The sequence below is a fragment of the Cornus florida genome, unplaced genomic scaffold, assembly GCF_030987335.1.
Source record: "Cornus florida cultivar Cherokee Brave unplaced genomic scaffold, ASM3098733v1 CherokeeBrave_3.0.0_Hap2_Chr10, whole genome shotgun sequence".
NCBI classification, from domain to species: Eukaryota; Viridiplantae; Streptophyta; class Magnoliopsida; order Cornales; family Cornaceae; genus Cornus; species Cornus florida.
In genome coordinates, this window is record NW_026775580.1 from 90,237,739 (window position 1) to 90,260,587 (window position 22,849).

The 22,849-nt window shown below is 33.5% G+C and overlaps 2 protein-coding genes across 2 annotated transcripts; both read right to left on the reverse strand.

The window, feature by feature from the left end:
- Nucleotides 1-8,967: 8,967 nt before the first annotated feature.
- On the reverse strand, nt 8,968-10,554 carry LOC132279076 (E3 ubiquitin-protein ligase ATL42-like). Its single transcript, XM_059781008.1, has one exon. It carries the CDS (start codon nt 10,286-10,288, stop codon nt 9,182-9,184), a length of 1,107 nt encoding a protein of 368 aa, XP_059636991.1. The 5' UTR covers nt 10,289-10,554; the 3' UTR covers nt 8,968-9,181.
- A 2,530-nt stretch (nt 10,555-13,084) lies between these two features.
- Nucleotides 13,085-16,908, reverse strand: LOC132280076 (ninja-family protein mc410-like). Its single transcript, XM_059782194.1, has 3 exons — nt 16,584-16,908; nt 14,530-15,718; nt 13,085-13,934 (listed from the first exon to the last, which is right to left on the reverse strand). The coding sequence occupies exons 2-3, from the start codon at nt 15,557-15,559 to the stop codon at nt 13,456-13,458; spliced, it is 1,509 nt and encodes a 502-aa protein (XP_059638177.1). The 5' UTR covers nt 15,560-15,718; nt 16,584-16,908; the 3' UTR covers nt 13,085-13,455.
- Nucleotides 16,909-22,849: the final 5,941 nt, after the last annotated feature.

Sequence of the window (22,849 nt, forward strand, 5' to 3'; positions counted from 1 at the left end):
TAATCAATTATTATGTAATGACACAAGCAATGACATGCAAGTATGTAACAAGATTAATTGATGAACACGAAATATTGTTTGATGTCACACAGCTTTTTTTTTTGAGGTGGATTATATATAAGGCGGCTAAGATTAAAGAAATCAAACATTTTTCATATAAATCAAAGTGCTGAAGCCGTGAAGTCATTGGAACAAACACCTTCCCCCGGAGTCAACTGGAATTGTTTTTGAGACTAACCTGGCATAGTCGTTGTCAGATTAGGGCCTATTAGATATTTGGATGAGAGATAATCAATGTTTCAACCTAAGTCATATAATCCTTTCTTAATGGGTGTAATTTTCACGTTTCAAGCACGATTTTACTCTCACGTTGACTCAAATTCCCACTATTTATAACTTTATTCTACCGCTCTTACACTCTACTCTCAAATTCACTCAAACTTCTGGCACCGATTTATGTGACTTAGGTTTCAACCTATACCTCAACTTGAGATAACAAGAAATTTTTACAAATAATAACTCAAATGAATGTATCAATTTTATTTATATTTTTATTTACGTGTCCAACTGTGAAAAGAAAAATCAAATTTGGGGCCAATTTTTTACTATACCCACTTAAGCTTGTTTGCCATTAGGCCTGATATTTTAAGGGGCTCAGATATTTTTATTTGTCCTCCATGTCTTTTGTAAACTTTATGGGCTGATCTTTACAACCAGCCCACAACACTTTCATATTTGATATTTCACACACACATATAAAAAATTGCTTGAATTTAAAAAAAAAAAAATTACATAATCTACTGTGAGAGGGGAGAGAGAGAGCTTCTCATTCAACAGGAAACACACAAATAATTTTTTTATGAAATAGTAATTGGAAATGGAATCTAAATGAATGAGTCAAGAGTCTTGGGCTAGAATAACATTTATGAAAGATAATATTGTTGGTTGTTGGATTAAAGGACTTTTTTCTTTTTTTTTTTTTTTTTTTTTTTTTTTTTTTGTTCATAGTAACTTCAATGCAACATGATGGATTTTATGTATAAAACATATATATACAGCGCTTTTACTAAATCTATTTACAAAAAAAACAAGATCACAGACACACGTTTTCAATGAGAGGTTTCAAACTTCTCACTTGTAGTTGAAAAGAACAGGCCTGAAGTGCCCAAAGCAAAACTACACATTGAGTGATTGTCTTGTGTTGTGAAAGTACTGTTGTGTCCTTTTCTCTCTATTGGCAAACTAGGGCTGACCACGGATTGCATCGGTTTGGTTTTGGGTAAAATTCAAATCAATTCGATCCTCACGGATTGGCTAAATCTAAAACCAAATCAATCTGTGGGGACTATCAATCCAAACCAAACCAAACCAAACCGTGAAATAACAGATCGATTCGGTTCGATTATCACGGATTGAGCTTTTTTAAAAAGCCTAATATAATTATATTATAATTATGGCCTAAGCCAATATAAAATTATATTTTACTATTTTAGTTATGGCTAAGCCCAAACAATAAATCTTTCAAAACAGTATGTTGTAACACATTTAATCTAAAAGCAAAAAATAAATAGAAATAATATATTACAGTATACATATAATAAAATATATATATATATATATATATTAATTATATAATATAATTCACAGACCGGATCGGATCGGTTCTGTTTTTTCAGGGTTCAATCTGTTAACCGAACCGCTCATTGCGGATTGCTAATTTTTAAAACCATTACCGAACCATTAGATCAAAAAACCGAACCGAACCACACGGATCGAATTGGTTCAAATTGGTTTGACGGATTAGCGGATTATTTGAACACCCCTATGGCAAACCATTCAACTGTTTTTTTTGCAATTGGCAACCAAAGCCTCCTCAATCTTTCCTCCTTAACATTATTTTCAGGAGGAGTTGAGTCTGATCTAATACTATTTTCTATGCTCGACTCTATGAATCTTAGATGAACTGTTATCTCTGACATCGATCTCTTTGCAACGAATTGATCAATATTTGTATCCAAGGAAGAGAATCTATTGCTTGACATAGCAGCATTAAGCATCTCAGAATTCAAGAGCATGAGGTCAGAAGAACTCACACTGCTCCATCTATTCTTCAACTTATGCAGACCTTTTTCATCATCATCACTATCAAAACCTTCTTTTTCTCTTTTACCCTTTTCAAATTTCGTAAAGCGGCTTACAATACTAAATTGGTTGATCAGGCCCAAGCCCAAACTCGAGGGAATATCAGACAATTAATATATAAACAAGCAGGAATACAAAAAGATTTAAGAAATAAATATTAAAGCTGAAGGAATTCTAAATATAAAATCCTCAAATAATAAAGATCAAAATAATCCAACTCTCCAAAACCTCCAAGAGTATAACTCGGGAATCCATCTAGTGGACCCCTAAACAAAATCCCAACTGAACATAAACAACTGAAATAAAAATCCAAATCTAAAACATGGAATGAAATCCTACATCGTCGGTAGAGTGAATGACCGTCTCTGCTCAGCTGCACAAGCCCTAAGACTGGAACCGTCTGATACCTGAAAAATATAAGAGTGGGTCAGGCCCACAAACAAGTTCTATTCTAACTGCAATCCATACAATGACCCGATACGCAAATACATCCTAGATATCTCACAATATCTATCTAGTCCATAAATACATATATATCCACACTAAGGGACATTCACTGGACTACAAAGGGGTCTCAACCTGAATAGAAGGCAACATGCAAAAACGCACCCAAAGGTGGGCATGAGTACCTAGACCTAACAGGGTACACCTCAACCTATCATAGCCAGATACGCATCCACTGCATATACGCATCCTAACCAACAATTATGAGACTTAAGCTCATGTCGTGGTACCATAAACATATATTTAAAGTCTGTCCAAAACCAGAGAATGTCATTCAATTGTTCATTGATCTGACATACGACTTATAATCTAGTTAATCACTCAACTTATTCAGTTGATATGACTTAACTCCAAACAACAGTTAATCCATATAGTTACTCAACTTACTCAGTTGATCTAACCCAAATATAAGTAGGATTCAATTTTTACAATCCATTCCCTGATTCCAATAGGGTAGGTCTTAGCGTTTTGAGCTAAACCATCCCTAGTATGTCACCGTCCCATACCGGTGCATACAATCCACAATATCCAGATAATTGACAGAATTTAATATATATTAATTCAGCAATTAAAATTCAACACATAAATCCATGTAATTAACAGAATATAAGCTATTAATTCCTCAATTAAAATCCAGGTTAATTTCTATGTAAATTACATAACCTAAGTAACAGTTCAGCAATTTAAGTTCAAAACCATGTAAACTACAGATCATAAATAGCAGTTCAACAACTAAAGCCCAAAACCATAATCCAGGTAATTGCAGAATAGTGTTTAATATCTCAGCAATTAAATTCAATCTTAATTCATGTAATTGCAAAAAAGAGACAAATATTTCAGCAATTAAAATCCAGAGTATGTATAGGTCAAATCTGATAAATAAATGACCCTACTGTGCATCTAAAACAAGATTTAAAATCATGTTATAATCCATTAAATCGCCGAATTAAAATTAAGCAATTAATTCCCCTCCAACCGTTAACAGCATGCAAAGTTGTTTACTTTTCTACTGTTCCATCCATTAGCTTATAGGTATAATTTATGCCATGTGAGGTTTTAAAACTCCATGAAATCAATAATTAGAACCCCAGTACAGTCCTAGATAATTCAAAACAAATTAAACTTGTTGCAACAGTGCCAAAAAAATTCCAAAACGCACTAACATGAGAGAGCCTGCTCGCAGAACTTGGAAGCAGGCTCCCTAAAGCATGGAGCCGGCTCCATGCCTCTTGGAGCCGGCTCAAAAGGGGTGGGAGCCGGCTTTGTAGTTGAGGGAGCCAGCTCCCTCTTCCATGCTCTAAGAGCCCTGAACCTTTCTGCTTCGCCTCTGGTCGCTTCCAACCGTTCTGTTCTTCTTTAAAACTGAACCTAAGGGTCTTTAATTACATCCAGTATCATCCCAAACCATTATTTAAAAACAGTTTGCATCATAAAGAACATTAAAACAATTACCGATTTAACATGCTTAAAGACCAAAACTGAAACCCAAACTTGCAAGAACCATATCAGATAAAATTCAACACATACAGACAAGCAATTTAACTTATACTAAGCATGCAAGATTAAGTTAGTGTCCAATTAAACTCCTAGAGATTATCTAGGTATGCACAGAACACAGGCCAAGGGGAGAGAGACAGAATAAAACTTGCTTGTGTGGTTTTGGGAATCAAAACCTTGTGGCCGTCTTCCTAAGTTTTCCGACAACGTCCGTTCACTGTTAACCTCCTATTGCTCTGGTTTAAATCCACAAACAAAACCTTCTCGGTCCTCCTTGGTAGCCCTAACTGATGTCTCTGTTCTCTCAACCCTCTCTTTACGTGAATAGAATTTATGTTTTATGTTTTTCAAACTCTAAACCAACGTAATGATATATTTATAGGCTTAGAAAAAATATAACCCTAATTCTAATTATGATCCGAGAAGGAAAAGAAAACAATAATACTTATAATTTAAGTCGGCTAATACGTGACCCCTAACAGACTAAAACCCTAATTAAACATTACAATTAACAATACTAATTTAATCCAATTAATTCCATTTATTCCATTTAAATTAATTAATAAACCATTAACAATTAAGACAAACAACTTAATTAAAGAAAATAAAACAATTAAACAAACAACTATTCAATTAAATAAAACAAGTAATCAATTAATTACCATAATCAGGCAAATAAACAAATAAACAACTAAAAATGCAGTATAGATAATTACAAAAATGCCGAGACTAATTTTTAAAATTAGAGGTATTACAGGGTGTTTCCTGCAAAACAGAAAAGAGAAGTGTTGATCGGCGTGGTGCCAGCCGGGAGCACTCCGACAGTCAAGTTAGTACCTCACGATTGAATCTCCGATAAAGGATTAAATATGAAATTTTTGGCGTACCTTTCAAGTCGATTATTTACATTCTTATAGGAAATGATAACTGTCGTTACATATGGTAACTGTCAGAGAAATTTTTTATGATTCCACAAAGATTTTGGGAATTTATCCTTACCCTTATCTCATTTCTCATTTGACTTTGAGTTGCCTATTATTTTTATCTTTATCAGTTGCCCCCCATTTTCGTGTTTGCTTGTCAAGCATCGAGAATGTCAAAGTGTCTTTTGACTGACCTCTCTTTAGCAGAAATCAATCTCATATTAGGTTAACCTTCGTTAGGCGACCTCTTTTTGGTTAACCTCTCTTAATCCTTTAAGAATTAAGCAGATTTGTCCGAACTTCATGAGCTGAGAGAATATGCTTTCTTAAGCTAAATGAGCTTACCTTTTAAAAAGGGAAGTATATTTTATGAGCTTCACTCAACTCGCCCTTGAAAAAGGGAAGTATATTTTACAAGCTTATTTCGACCCCATTTAATACGGAGGACGACAATTACGAGCTTCATTCAGCTCGGGCCCTGATAGTACGGGGCACTTTTATTTCAACCCATTTTTAATACGGGAATGACGATTATGAGCTTCATTTAGCTCGCCCCTTTAATAAGGAGGTAGATTAATACGAATTTCACTCAGCTCACCCTTTAACAAGGTAAGTAGATTACTATGAATTTCACCCAGCTTACCCTTTAATAAGGGAAGTAGAGTACTATGAGTGTCACCCAGCTTACCCTTTAATGAGGGAAGTAGACTATTATGAGCGTCACCCAACTCACTCTTTAATAAGGGAAGTAGAGTATTATGAGCTTCACCCAACTCTCCCTTTAACAAAGAAAGTAGATTATTATGAGCGTCACCCAGCTCACCCTTTAATAAGGGAAGTAGAGTACTATGAGCATTAAACATCATCCAGCTCTCCCTTTAACAAGGGAAGTAGATTACTATAAGCGTCACACAGGTCACCCTTTAATAAGGGAAGAAGATTAGTATGAACTTCACTCGGCTCATCCATTCAACTAGCAACTCCAGCTAAGAAGTCTTGCCCTCAAGAAAAATAGTAATAACTTGAAATATTCACTATCACAGGTTCAAGGCGTGTATTAGAAATTCAAGTCTGTAGCGCATTGCACAAGTGCATATATCATGTTGGTGTCAGTAAAATTCACTGCTCCAGTAACACAAATATATGTCGGTTGAAGGATCAAAAGTTGCTTCGGTCTTGTCAATATGAAGACTGAAGTAGAATATCCGATTTTGGTTCAGCTTCAATCCATGCTTCAAAAAGATTGGACAGCTTTACTAGGTTGAATGACTCTTATTCATAGAATATGAATGAGCAACTCAGCAAGTAAAATGTCAAATAGAGTGAATGGAAGCATCAAGTTTGGATAAAAGCTTCTGTAGATTGCGATGATGGAAGCTTGCACTATAATCACTTTCGAGACCAACCGAGCTATATACAGTTAGAATTAATGGACGATATCTTCTTGTCCATTGCTCTCATTTTTTTTTATAATTAAATGTCGCTCTCGGTTGTGCTCACTGTGTGTATATGTGTGTGTGTGTATATAAGGCTGGAGCTCTGTTCTCGGGTTGTATATATGTGTATATATATTGATAGTAATATAAAAACGGTGAAAAATCTCTCATTATCTTATAAATTTACTATGTCCGCGGGTACTGTTCACTTCATATATGTACTCATCTTTTGGGCTAAATTTTGCAATAGGGTCTTGTGCCCACTTTACTATCAAAAACTGAGTGTCACAATAATATTTCCACCACAGTTTGTCCTTGGGATCGTACATTGATTTTTAGCCAATTATTATTGTGACACTCAGTTTTTAGCCAATTATCCACTCAGTTTATTAATAGAAGCTCAGTTTTTAGGGTCTTATGCCCACTTTACTATCAAATATGACACTCAGTTTTTAGCCAATTATCCAAGAGAACATGATCGTACATTTGATTTTTAGACGCACAAGAATAGAAGCTTTGAAGAATTAAAATCTACATACTTTTATGAAAACTAAAACAGGAAAGAGAAACCCATGACTGACCTGTAATTTACAATCACCAAGTTGTAACCAATTGAGGAGACGAATGCCAATGACTTTGAATAGCTGGTCAGTGTGAGGCATACCTGAAGCATTACAATTGAATGGTCGTCAGCAAAATTGAGAGATCTGAAGGGGCTCCAGAGAGAATGTTTTTTTAAACATAACGAACTCGAATTCAAACGGGTAATCCAAAGATAGAGAGTGTTTCTTCAGCGTGCAATATTGTGGATCTCCTTCCAGAGGTAATGGTATCTGATGATTGTGACGGCGGCTGACGACTACCTTGGTGAGGAAATTTCGCCATTGGTGATATATGCGTGGAAACCACAAATTGGGTTGGAAACGTAATTATTTTGCGCTTCCCACAGACGGCGTCAAGAGTGGGTGTGTTTCATGCAAAACAGAAAAGAGAAGTGATGACCGGCGTGGTGCCACGGTTAAGTTAGTACCTCATGATTGAATCTCGGATAAAGGATTAAATATAAAATTGAGAGATCTAAAGGGGCTCCAGAGAGAATGTTTTTGTTAAACAGAACGAACTTGAATTTAAACGGGTAATCCAAAGATAGAGAGTGTTTCTCCAGCATGCAATATTGTGGATCTCCTTCCAGAGGTAGTGGTATCTGATGATTGTGACGGCGGCTGACGACTACCTTGGTGAGGAAATTTCGCCATTGGTGATATATGCGTGGAAACCACAAATTGGGTTGGAAATGTAATTATTTTGCGCTTCCCACAGACCGCGTCAAGAGTGGGTGTGTTTCATGCAAAACAGAAAAGAGAAGTGATACCGGCGTGGTGCCACGGTTAAGTTAGTACCTCATGATTGAATCTCCGATAAAAGATTAAATATAAAAATTTTGGTGTACCTTTCAAGTCGATTATTTATCTTCTTATAGGAAATGGTAACTGTCGGTAATCGTTAGAGAGATTTTTTATGATTCCACAGGGGATTTATTCTTACCCTTAGCTCATTTCTCATTTGACTTTGAGTTGCCTATTATTTTTATCCAGTTTGTAATTTATGTAAATAAAAAAAATAAAAAATAAAAATAAAAATAAAAAGAACAGTTAATACAATGGAACTGTAAATTTGCAATGTTACATCAAGAGTCAGAAACAACTCCTTCATAAAAAGAAGCTGTTTTCATTAGTAAAGTTTACTAAAAAGAAAAGAAAACTATGGTCCAAAATCGATGTGTTGAAGCATGATGTCTTTTATAGTTTATTCTTATCTCACTAAAAAAACCAACTTAAAAGGAATAGATTTGAAAACAGAAGATCCGGAGGCATTCCCTAGTGTAATTAATTTATTATATAATGACACAAGCAATGACATGTAACAAGCTTAATTGATGAACACGAAATATTCATTGCTGTCACAAACAGTTTTTTGACTTAGCATTATTTTCCTCAAGGCTTACCATATATATATATATATACTGTGGTACCTTTTGCTATGTCTGCTGAGGGAAGCAGGACAATGCAGCCACTACCAAGCAATTAAAAAATTAAATAGACTAGCTAATTTATACTGGTACTAACATTTGAGTACTAGAAATTAATTTCTTCCAAGTATTCTATAAATTTGAGGCCGTAACCAACTGCTGCTAATAAATGGTTATGACTATATATATATATTAAAATATAAAATAAAATGCCTGTAATTTTTTCGTATTAAATAAAATTGCTTTTATGTCAGGAAAAAATAAATTAATTAATAAATAAAATTGCTTTTTGAGGAACTAAATCTTCAAAGAATTATTTTTTTTTATTTTTTATTTTGTACTCGTACATTCTCTCTAAAGAATTGTTTGCACCTAATAATCAATCTTGAAAAACTCATGTCTATTCACATTTCCGAAGCTATCAAGACCCTTGGTTATATATGATGTGTAAAACATATACAGAGTGCTACTATATCTATTTACAATAAGAACATGATCAATTAACAAACTTAATATGAAGTTCCAAGTGAATCATGGAAATAAACAAATGGATGATACATCTGCTCCTCTTGATCAGCTTAAATAGAGTGCTCAATGAGCGAGGTTTCACACTCCTCATTAGTAGTTTGAAATGCACAAATTTTGCAAAACTACACATTCAGTGACTCTCTTGTGTTGTGAGAGTACTGTTGTGTCCTTTCCTCTCTATTTGCAAACCATTGAACTGTTCTTCGTGCAATTGTCAACCAAAGTCTCTTCAATCTGTCCTCCTCGACATTATTTTCAGGATGAGTCGAGTCTCTAATACTACTTCTCATGTTCAGCTCTATAAATCTTGGATGAACTGCTATCTCTGACATCGATCTCTCTGCCTTGGGATTCAACATAATTTCTCTCTCTGCAACCCTACTCCCTGTAACGAATTGATCGTTATTTGTATCCAATGAAGAGAATCTATAGCTTGACATAGCATTAAGCATCTCTGAATTCAAGAGCATGAGGTCAGAAGAACTCACACTGCTCCATCTATTCTTCAACTTATGCAGACCTTTTTCATTTTCGTGGCTATCACAATTTTCTTGGATTGGCAATTCTTCTTCTTTCTTACCCTTTCCAGATTTCCTAAAGCTACTTCCACTGCAAAATCTTGAAGAGCCATGATGGTCTTCCTCTCTCTGGACAACAAGCTCCAAGTTTGAGTCCTGTCGCCGCTCTGACTGGTTCCATAAGTAGTTTGAACTATTCGAGTACGTAAGGTCATCAGCACTGACCTTAGTCCTGCAAAGAGGACAGCTTGAGTGCTTCTCGAGCCATGGATCAACACAGTTGATGTGAAAGGCATGCTTGCACTTGGGCAGTGACCGAAGAATTTCAGTATCTTGGAACTTAGATAGGCAAACTGGACATTCAAGTCCTTCCCTTGATCCATCGAGTGAAGAGAATCTGAAGAAAGGAAGAGACTCGACCACTGTTTTATCAATTCCGGAGAATCGAGGCCTTGATTGAGTAAGTACTCCATCTTGAGTTTGTTGATTGTTATCAACAGATGATGACAGAAGATAGAACTTTGCAAAGACAAGGATGATGAATATTAGTGAAACCATGACGCAGAGGACACCGATGACAAATGTTATGTTCGCATGTTGAAAACTGGTTGGATGTTGGGAAAGCATGTCCTGCGCAGAGCTAGGAGATTGTGCTTTGACATGGAAGAAGAAGAAGAAAACAAGTAAAATGAACACAACTAATTGATTCATGGGAAGATTAGACTTTAGAAACTTGCTTGGAATTCTAATAACAGGGTAGTATGATCACATTAGGTTTGCTATGCAGGACTGTTATTTATATGCCTCACCCCAAAAGGTGTCCTTTTACTTAATTTGTTAGTTAGTTTGGTTTCTTCACAGGAAGTTTCGGTATCTACTAACTTGAGAAATTATTATAATTTGTATAGTTAAATAATTGAAGGCGAGCCTAATCACAATGGTAAGGTAGTTTTATTATGATCCAGGGGTTATAGGTTCGAAATTAAAAAAATAGCCTCTCTTATAAATTTGAACAAGTTCAATGTCACCATTTTTTATTTGTTAATTAAATAAAATGTATCTATTTATTATTGATCCACATCAATAATAAGAATAAAGTGAATAAGATCTAAATATTGTCTTATAATATATATATATAACTACCATAAGAATTTTCACATAAAGTTAGAACATAATAATAATAATAATAATAATAATAATAATAATATATACATACTTGTTTATATAGTTCTCTTTTTGTATGACTTTGTTTCTCTTTCCATATTCTTGTGAAAGGAGCCAACACTCCGGTTGGATGCAATTATATAAATAGAAAAATCACTTTCAGAAAATTTCACGACGGCTAAAGGCATGAACTATTCATATTTAACCTACCACATGATTTAAAGATGTATTAATTATTTATAAATTTTAAAAAATTATTTCACTTCAATGATTAAATATTTAAAGATGTATTAATTATTTATAAATTTTAAAAAATTATTTCACTTCAATGATTAAATATAAAGATATTATTACTTTTGTTGCGAATCTTTTCGTAACATTGCTGTGTGTGCAAGTGAAGAAACCTAGGTAAAACATCTAGTTTTCCGCGAAAACCAATAGTACTAATGGCGGACCATAGATTCATAGTACTGTCCACACATATTCTTACGAGTTGATCTTCAGCTTCTGTTCAATGATGCTGAACAGCATTAGCACTGGAACATTTAATAAAGTCACTGGAATTTTTCATCAGTTCGTTTGTGGTAGGTAAGTTTGCAAATACTGGCCGTCTCTATAGTGATTCATTTATTAAGTTAGATGATAAAAATAAAAATTAAAAATCAGAAGAAACCCTTGATTTGTCAATAAAAAACAATTTTTCTGTTTTTAGATAACTTTGTTCAGTTTTATTAAAATTGTGTTATGAAAATTGCCCTTAAATTTTTTTTTTTTTTTTATAAGTGAAAATTGCCCTTCAATTTTATTACCGTATGGTTGGTTTTTCTAATTAATAAAATCTAAAAGGCCATATGCAAGCAATTTTTTATATAATTGCCGTTGGATCACAATAGTGGTCCTTTCGTGGAGAGCAAGAGATGAGGTTTTTTTTTTTTTTTTTTGGGACGACTTTGTTTCTCTTTCCATATTGGTGAAATTAGCTTTGTTTAATTATATGCTTTGAATAATATTAAAAGTAAGATTGACTTGTTTCCCAAGCTCTTAATATACCCACAAAGTCAAGAATTAGGATCTATCTTGATTACAGGTAGGTGACTTCATGCATACAACAATCTTTGAATTTAATAGTTAGCTATTATTCCTCCACTAGTAATGACTTTTTCTTGATATGTGCTATTTAATCCTAGAACGATTTGTTTAGTAGAAAAGTCTAATGTTTTTAATGCAGTGGACCATCTGCTATATCACACAGATAGAAACTCTTCAGTTACATAAATAGATTTGACAAATCGACTTAAGAAGCATTTTTCTTGAAAACCTAGTAGTCTAATCTGATTCCTCCATTCGTAATTAACTTTTTCTTGGTATGTGAACTATTAATTTTAGCGAGATTATGTTATTTAAACTTATTAGTCTAACCTGATCCCTTCCACTTGTAATGAACTTCTCTTGATATGTGATGATTTAAGCAAGACTATGCTATTTAAACCTAATTGGTGTAGACCTAATTGTCTACACCGTAATGCTACCAAAAGGTTTATCAAATGCATTCCAGAGATTTTTAACTATGATGTCTAAAATCATTATCCTTGAGTAATCGAGGTGGTTAAAACCTCAACCAATTGACTGGAAGCTAGGGTTGGTCAAACAAAGCACGATTTGTAAATGCTTGCACTTTGTTCTTTAGAACCAAATGATTAGTTATTTACTGATATTGTATTTCAGATCAGTGATGGACATAAAGAATTGTATAAGGGGCTGTTTTGAACAACAATAATATATAATGGAGTATCATTAGAAATTAAGTAGGGACATTTTTAAAATTTTTACAAAATTTATTGGTAATTAATCTAATCAAATTATTGTATGACCGAAGCAATGACATGTAACAAGCTTGACGACCACAAAATATTGATTGGTGTCTACAAAATTTATTGGTAATTAATCTAATCAAATTATTGTATGACCGAAGCAATGACATGTAACAAGCTTGATGACCACAAAATATTGATTGGTGTCGCAAACAGTTTTTTTTACGGACATTATTTTTCGCAAGTTATATACATATAGGGAAGCCAGGGCAATGGAGCCACTACCAAGCAATTAAAAGAATTAAATAGAGTAGCTAAATTATGCTGGTGCTAACATTTATGTATTAGGAATTTCGTCTTTTTATTCTATAAATTTGAGGCTAAAGCCAACTGCTGCCATAAATGGTTATGACTATATATTAAAAAATAAAATAAAATACCTGTAATTTTTTTTTTTTTTTTTTCCCATATTCACACATCTGGTTCAAATCGATGATTCCATGTTCTCAATTGAGGATATTGATCTATCATATGAATTCAAATATGGTAAATTTAATGATTACTATGATCTTACTATATGCCACTTGTACATATTGAGTTACAAACTCATCACCATGAATTTGAGTATTTGTATAGTAGAATATGGCAATTACATATAGCTCATTGGCTCAAGTCTCTAACATTTACCAATCCGTTAGTAGATTTATTATTACATATACCTGATTATCAATTGCAGCTGCTAAGACAACATTGAAAGAAATTTGAATAACTACGCATGTATAGTGAGACAGGTGAAGAGGAATCTTACATGTGGTACGTAAAACCATACGCAGGTGTCTTCCTCGTCACATCAGATCTCAATATTTATTATTTAACCAATCTGAAGAAGGAATTAAGAAATCCTCAGCTTTGAGCAGAGGAGGCAGGATTGCTACTTTGAAATGACACCATACCGGCAGTAGCTGGATTCGTTTGCTCTTCATTGGCATGCCGAACAAACTCTTCAGGCGACATGTGGGAACCATGGCAAGCACAAACAATCCTGATTTGCGTTGCGCTATATCTGTAAGTAGCGCCAGATATCGTCCTACCATTTGGGCCTAGACCTGTTGTGGAAACCCATGGTAGATCTGGGTAGGAACCACATCCCCCGAATTTCAGGTCTGCATCAATGCCTGGCCTTATAGCCGGATATTCAGATGGGTGGTCGGATGAATTTTTTGCCCAGAGAATCATGTTGCTACCATTCTCATCATCTTTTGTCTGAGAAGAGGAACCTTCTCCAGTGGCATGTTCTTTTCCATCAATCTTGGCCCGTTCTAATGCCCTCCCATCATATTGTGGAGCTTCAGATGACTTGTGTGGCATCCCAGGCATGGCAGCTACATCCATTCGGCAAGAGGAACTCATTTAGAATCACATTGTTAGAACAAAACAGGGTACCAGAAAGAATTATCATCGCACAGTAAAAAGTTTTAATATTGATATAAGTTGTCAGGACATTAGTTTACCTACTAAAAAATTTTAGGTAACAGTACAGAATGAATCAATATGAACATAAAATGAATCAATATGCACATAAAAAAACTATTCAATGGTTCGATACTGGAATCAATATGCACATAAATACTCTTGTAGTATAAATGTGCCCCATACACAAATGTCTTCCGTTTTTTTTTTATTTTTTACATTGTAAACATGAATATATCTAAAAATACAGCACAAACCCAGTTTCTTATGGCTTAACAAGATTTATTAAAGTGATTCATTTTACATCCTTGCCAGGTGAAAAGGCATTAAAAGGAAAAATATTGAAGTAACAAAAATTGGCAATCTAACAACTAGATCCTCCTAGTGATGTTTAAGAGAATGGAAACAGAACCCATGTCATATCACCAAACACATATCCATCTTTTATTTATTCTATCCATGGCTACTTAATGATCAAAAGAGTGTAGAGAAGAGAGAGAGAAAAACCTTGGGATATCTTCAGCCCATCAGTTTGTTTGTCTGAGTTTGACAGACCCCTGCCAGCAAGGGATGGGTGGAGTAGTTGAGGATGAGAAACCAAACCCCAGGAATTATCCTTATCCAACGACGGAAGCTGAACAGGAGAACAGCCAAACATCAATGGTAAGTTTCCAGGCATCAAAGTATGGGCCCCTGATCTCTCGCTATTTGCAACAGCCATGACCTGCATCATGCCAGGTATTGGATATCCCGATGTGCTGGGCGCACTAACTGAGTTTGACTCCACATGTAACGGGTGATGAAAGTTCATGATGTTTGTGGATTGGGACAGAAAAGGAACACCCTTATATGGCATGTTCCCAAGGCTAAATTCTTTTTCTGATGAAATTTTAGACCTTTTTTGCCCTTGTAAGTCCACAACAGTTGAATCATTAACCATGCGAACCTCCTTTGGAACCTCAGATGAGCCACCACTCCCAATGTATCTTTTGGAGCCACTATCATGGTGCGGAACCAGTCTAGAGGTTGAACTCTCGAATTCAGAATCAGCCACATCTTCATTATCAGCAGTTGAGCCATCATCAGTGTTTATGGAAATGTGTGACGTTCTTCTCTTTTCATGTATCTCAGCATGATGGGATTCTCTCTCGCGCTTCTTCCGATGGCTTGTCTCATCAAACAAGATCTTAGGTTCATTACCAGTCTGTGGAATATTCTCTTCTTCAACTTTAGCTGATCTGCTACTGTCTGCAACCAAAAGCCCTCCCTCATTCAAGTTTCTAGAACCATCCACATCAAGCATATCACTAGAAAGGTTTCTAAAGAAGTTCTCCTCAGGTTTTACTGGATCACTTTTCTGAGCCCCCGAGTCATACTCCTGTTTCTGAAAGTTTTTGAAATCATCCACCAATTTGTTGCCTCTATCGCCTCTATTTGCCTTACTATCTGCAGAGATACCATTTGTGCCTTCTGATTCAACAGATGATCCACCCAAAGACAGTCCTAACCTAAGCTCAAGCCGATTCTCATCCTTCATTTTGATGGAACAAAAGTGTAATACTCATCTGTATAGCTTATCCACATTTTTCATGATGTAAACGCCGAATTAAGAACCTATCTAATAAAAAAGAACTGCACAATCCATCCATTACAGAGACTTATGGGGTACTGGGAGAACGCATCATTCTATCATTAACTGCCAACAATAATAACATATTTCACAAAATCAATGGAATTTCTGTCATGTTCCTCTGCTATCAAATTAAAAAGGAGAAAAAGGTGATTTTATGCAAAAACGATATTAAAATCTAGGAATTACACCAACCACAATTAGTTGCTTTCCTGGTCGCGAGTTTGTTCATTAAGTGAATAGAAAGAGTAACTGTAATAGATATTAGCTGAAATTTACCTTAATGGGGGACAGGGTATGATTTTCAATCTGTGATTGTTAATCTAACTACTCCAAATATGTAAAAGATATAAACCACTCTAACAATTGGTCTCACTTACATCCCATTTACCAACTCTACTTAAATGTTAAACAAGCTCATACCCAAAACCTAACAGCTATAGCATGCCCTTCATAAGAAAGCCTATGCAGATCAAACAATTCTCAGCAAACCAGCTTAATTACCTTACTAATTAACCATTTAGAATCACCAGTATAACTAATTAGATCTGAGAACCATATTAACAGAACTGAAATCCCAAAAATTGGTGTATATTTTTCATGCAATCAATTTCAGACAAACTCACCAAATTTAACATCTTTAATTATCAAACAAATTTAGCATACACAATAAATAAAATCCCCCTGCCACCAATTCAACCAAATACTCAAAAGAAAACCCAAACCAAAATAAATAAATAAATAGAAGTAAATTTTCGTTCAAATCGATCAAATCTAAAACAACACGATCAAAATTTTGGTTAAAATTCATTGACTCGGACAACAAATATAAGGTTAAAGAAGTCATACGATTGTCAAACAAGCTTAAACTACCATACAGAAAATAAAAATTGATAAGCTACCCAACAAAATTGAGAGATAATATGAATACCTGAGTCATGAAGCAAACCCTAGGTGAAGCACTGAAGATCGGTGTAGAGGTAGAGAGAGATTTTGGGGGAAAAAACTCAACAGACGAAAACAGAGAAATGGAACGGTGGGAGTGGTTCGATTGTTTATTTTTTACTCCCCACCACGTGATTTTGATGTATTATTATTATTATTCAGTTTAATTACCAAAAAACATAAAAATAAAAATAAAAATAAAAATTGTAGCACCATGAGTAAGTTTTTGCTAACCATCCCCTCGTTAAAAATGTTACCCCTTTACCATCCAGATTGGGAAGTTTTATGGGATGAGGGAGTAAAAAATATTATCTCAGAGAAGCATATTCCGAACATTTTTAATAGTTTAGGTGAGCAAAATCTCAATACATAAGACCATTTGCAAAAATTTGTACAGTATATGAACCTTTTAAAGAACAATTCTTATAAGGATTGTTTGGGTACCTTTTGTAATTGTTGCTTGGGTAAATCATAAATTAATAAAAACCAAACTAAAATTCAAAAGCCTCGTACAGACTCATAATAGTATTTCATTATACCATAACCTAAAGAAAAAACACTACTAAACCTAAAATAATACTAATAATTTGTTCATCACTGTCTTCTCTTCATTATGGTCCTTTGCTGCCTTTCCCTCTTCTTCTTGATGGGTTGTTGTAGATGCTCTGTAAATTGCCTCGAGATTATAACAAAACAAAGCTTCTCAGTTTGATTATGTCGAAACATCCAAACAGTGACAAAGTCCTGATGATTCAAAGAATGTTCATGAGAAAAGGTGTTCCATCCACAATTGAGAACATGAGTCTTTGAAGGCCACTTCCTAAGCACCATCGGGTACTCCTTACCCTTATAATCATAAGTTGTTACATCAATTCCCTCAGCTATATTTTCATTTGGATACAATAATGGCATGATAAAATGTATGACACAATTATTGGTTAGAGATAACCTACTTTGAACTTCACTCACATCACTTTTTGTCAACTGTTTCTCGAAAGGCCTACTACACCTCCCAATAAGCCCATTCACCCTCTCAACCGGAGGGAGTGCCGGTGGAATCCAACTGAATGTGGTTTGTTCGTCTGCTAGAACCGGCAGTGACGTTCCCTCATCGCTACTAGTAGTGGGCAAATTCGTTGCACGGGACTCCCGCCATTGTGAAATATGAGAAGAGTTAGATGTATTGGCCAAATCTTGTGCACAAGACTTTCGCCATTGCCGAGGGTTAGACATACACAACCCTATTTGGCTGTGCCCAGAATCCATGCTATGTTGGGCCACTTGTGGCTGGTTTGCTTCAAAACTTCCAAGTAACTTACTTTTCAATCCGCACAACTCCTCTGATTTCTTCTTATTCAATTTCACGTGCTTCAAGGAGGCCAGAATCAAAGCAGCAATAGTCTTTTCTTTCAGTTCTTCAGAGGCATTTTTGGCCATAATTTCTGAGTTTTCTTCCATAATTTAATTTCTTCAATGCTCTCCTGATACTATGCTCAATTTTCTGTTGGAAACACAACTTTTTTGAGTCCTTAACAAAATTATTAAAAAAAATGTAAAACATTGCAATACAAACTCATTAAAGACACAATGAGGGCAAAAGAAACCAAAAATCATTAGAACACTTCAAAACATAAATATAATATAAATAATGATAAAATTTGTGAGAAGTCAAAAGGGATATAAATCAAGGGACTTGTAATTTAGTGGTATTTTTTTACCTTTCAAAATGGATGATCGAAAGTTTAAGTTTTCAAAGGAATAAAGTGGATAGGTGAGTGATGTGTGTGTGAATTTCTTGTCAATGAAGAAAAAAAAAAAAAAAAAACTTTGATTTCATTGTCGCGCCATCTTGGAGAACAAGATGCCTACTTTATAGGTAAATTAGGGTTTCTGTTTGGTGTGATTAACTTGTTTTTTCTTTTATTTTATTTTTGGAAGTATGTAAAGAAAAGGAAAAGAAAATAAGTATAGTAATTATTAATTGCTTAGTTTAAGAATTCGAAAAATAATAATAATAAGAGAGAATGAAACGTTTTTAACTACTTCAACAGTAATTTGACTCTGCCTCACGGCCCTCACACATTTTTTTTTTTTTTTCGATAATTAACCCCTTACACATCTTGGAAGCAAGGAATTCCAATTATAAATTTATATATATATATATATATATATATGATAATTATTAAGTGTATGTGAGATAGGAGGACTCCTGATCTGATTATGTTATGAGGCTGTAATTTTGTCTTTTCTAGAACAATGAGAAACGTTAACTGGCATTTTAGTTTATAAAAAATATATATAAAAAAATAATAATAATGCTTAAAATTATAATTCATGCTACCGAGAACAACTGATTTTTTTTTTTTTTTTTAACAGTAGCAAAAATACCGAGAACAACTGATGAATTTGCTTAAATAAATAAAAAAAAATACATATATAACGGCAAATACTTCCATAGATTTTGCAATTAGTGTTGCACCAAGAGAAATAATAATAATAATAAATAAATAAATAAATAAATAGATAGTGAGTTCTAGTTAAAAACAAATGAGAACATCGTCCACATAAATCAACAGTATACGAGTTACGTATCATGATCCAAGTTTTTTTCATCCTATATTTCTCAATTTTCCATTGGGTTGAAAAGAAAATTCATCTTACATTCCGGATTGGGATAGTCCACAGACCATATCCATGGTAAAGGATATAGAAATTAGGCCCATAGGTCTCTGGTTCATTCAGTTCAAAGTCCAACGCTAAAACAAAAAGAGCCCAACTCAATCAATCTTAAGTCTGTTCAAACCCGATAATCTATTAATTAGAGGTGCAACTAGGACATAGAAATTAGGCCCATAGGTCTCTGGTTCATTCAGTTCAAAGTCCAACGTTAAAACAAAAGGAGCCCAACTCAATCAATCTTAAGTCTGTTCAAATCCGATAATCGATTAGTTAAAAGTGCAATTAGGACGAGTTGTATCTTAACTCAATCTAAAATCTTCAAATTTAACCCATACTAATCATCTAGAGTTTAATTCATTTTTAATTTTTAAGCTCTGTTTCAATTCAAGCTTGAGATTTCACATTAAATTCGGACTTTTAACTCTGATTAATATTTCGAATTACAATTTAAATTGATGTAATTCAAATGAAATAATCATAATTTTTTCACAACTAGAATAATTAAATATATTGGCATGGCATAAAAAACTAACACGTTTAATATGTGGCATATAATATATGTTCCACTAAATAACCAATCATATGCCACTAAGATATATATATATAAAGTTGGTTGGTTTTTTAAATTTGGAACCGGTTGGAGTTGAGCTTCAACTTGTCCAACGCTGCAAATTAAGTCCAACCCAAAATCCGACGCTGCAAATTGAGTCCAACCCAAAATAAAATCGGGTTATTACTTTTCAGTCCAAACTTATATCGAATTGCAATTTGCAGTATTCAAATTTAAAAATTTTCACAGGAGCTTATCCGGGTTGGGACTCCCCAAATCTCACGTAAAGAATATATTTTCTTTAAAGGTCGTTGTTGTGATGTAACAAAAAAATCTAGACGACTTTTGTTTTATTATTATTATTGTTATTGTTATTATTATTATTGTCATTTGGTCACGATCATTATAACTAAATAAATCTAGACGACTTTTGTTTTAGCTAAATTCATTGCTTTTGCGTCTTTTTCTTTTTGTTTTATCTCTTTAAAAAACAAGCATATTTATTATTTGGACATATTTCAGCCCATATAATATATTGTCCCTTGAGATGAAGCACAAGACCATTTTTCTTTTCTTATTTTAACCAAAAAGAAAGACATTCAATTTAACAAGCTCAACACAAATTTCAACGCAAGGACTCAAAACTCCAAGGAAAAAACAAAAAAACAAAAAAAAAACAATTCAAAGAAATGCTCAACGGTACTCCTTTTTTAGTCATTTTTGCACGTAGTCAAGAGGGACAAGTGGAGGCAACTGTCCCGCTAAACTTTTAATTTTTTAAAAATTTTATATGGAAAGATTTTTAAATTTAAAAAAAAAAAAAGTCATATGAAGATTGATTTAGCAAATCTTCATTCAAATCCTAATTACGAACTAGGATTACAAATTATACATTATTACTATTAAAGATTCTCCCACATAAGGAAATTCCTCACTACGCCACTATTTTTGCCCAATAAATTAGGACTCGTGTTCTTCTCTTCTTTTTTTTCCATGGACTTATTGTATTCTTAGAAACAACAATACCAACCACAACAATCCGACTAAAATGATATTTCCTTACTTTCTTATCTACATGTGTGTGTGTGTGTGTGTGTGAGAGAGAGAGAGAGAGAGAGAGATTGTGCAATGACATTATCAATAAAGCTTTAAAATGACATATTGCATGAGTTTGTAGCACAGCAAATAATAGGCACAGCCAACATGCATGAGCTGTACAACCCCTTTCCATGCATCATAGTTGTGTTGTTCACTTTAATTGCGTGGTCCCTTTTTTTAGGCAACTGAAACAACCAAGAGAAAAGGACAACCACTTCTATTCTTTTATTTGGTACATATCATAAAAATGAATATTAAGATAATATTAAATTTTTTTTATTTTTTTTTTCAGATAATTGTATTAAAAGTTTTTATAATTACATGATAATTTGATCCCAAAAAAGAAACAATATCGTTTAACAAAAATTACAGACATGTCATTACTCATTACTCATTACCCACAAATCAATTCAATGAGAGAATCAACCAATTTCCTTTTTAAGCATGTAAAATGAAGTATCTTCTTTAAAACACATTATTCTTATTTATTGTATTGATACGGAAGAAGGTATGCATGCAATAGGATTAATTGTGACATTTGCCTTGTCGTCGACTTTTGTGGGTATTTTTTTTATATATAAAGCTAAATATTAATAATAAAAAGCTTAAAAGTTGAATTTTAGGTGCCAATTATATAAATTGAGGTTTTTTAAATACTTTATTCTTTAATGCTAATTGATCCTGAAGTGATATTTGAAATTTTCTCCACTTAAAATTATGTGAAGGTATATCAATATTTCATTGTAATATACTTAGTTAATAAGTATTAATTTCATTTATTTATATTAAGTATTCAATTGCGTGCTATTTGATAAAACTAAAATTAAGTATTAAAAATTTTAATTGCTGGATTTTAAATGTTGAAGTTCTAAAATGATAATTAAAAAATATATATTATTATCTTTTTCAACTTTTAAGCATTGAGCCTTGTGAACCTGTCACTTAAAATGTAGCGCTTACATTTCTATAGCTGACATTCAAATTACGCTACAAAATTTAATTAATTTAGATAAATACTTTATACTTAGTCCATTTAAGATTGAGTATAAAATTGAGTTATCAAATGTCATATTAGTTATCAAAAACACTTTAAATCATACTCACATGAGTGTTATTGATACATAGAAAGAGAGTTTGAAAATTTAAAATGAACAACATATCTAATCTATCTTAGTCTTTAAACATATATCCTGAACGGGTTATGTTTAAAATAAAATAAAATAAAGACAAGTAGATAAGGCAAGCTTATATTTGGGTAAATCGTAAGACGTAATTAATAATATATTAAACTAAAAAACTGGATAAGGGAGAGCTTAAATGTCTCCTATCCAAAAGGAAACTAACTATAAAATATAAATACAGTCAAAAACCCTAATTTGCCTTATCTCTCTCTATCCAAGTGTTTTTGTGGTGCAAGTTGCTTTCTACTACGTTTTCATGGAGCTACACCGACCAATAACATCTTTCCACGTGTACTAAATAGTACTTTGAATTCAACCCAAAATGTACTTTTTTTTTAATTAAAATAACCTACCATTCTGTCGTATGTCCCACTGGCACTACCCGAAAAAATAGAACTTCCTTATCATTTTTTATATTGAAAAAATACGAAATATCTAAAAATCAGGTTTGTTTTTGGTTCGAAAAATTTCTCATATTGAAAAAATAGGAAATATCTACAAATCAGGTTTGATTTTGGTTCAAAAAATTTCTCATGTTGAATGTTTGTGGAATTTGAAATCTAAAAAGAAGGCGAAGTTGTTTGGGAGCTACAAAATGGTATCGGTTTGATAAGGTCAAAGTCGTTGATATTATAATAGTGGTTAAGAATAGCTAAAAATCTCTAAAATTCCACTTATCTTTACTAACATTTTTCTCTTATAAATACCCAATCCACCCATTTCTCAAATAAACAACTCATTCAC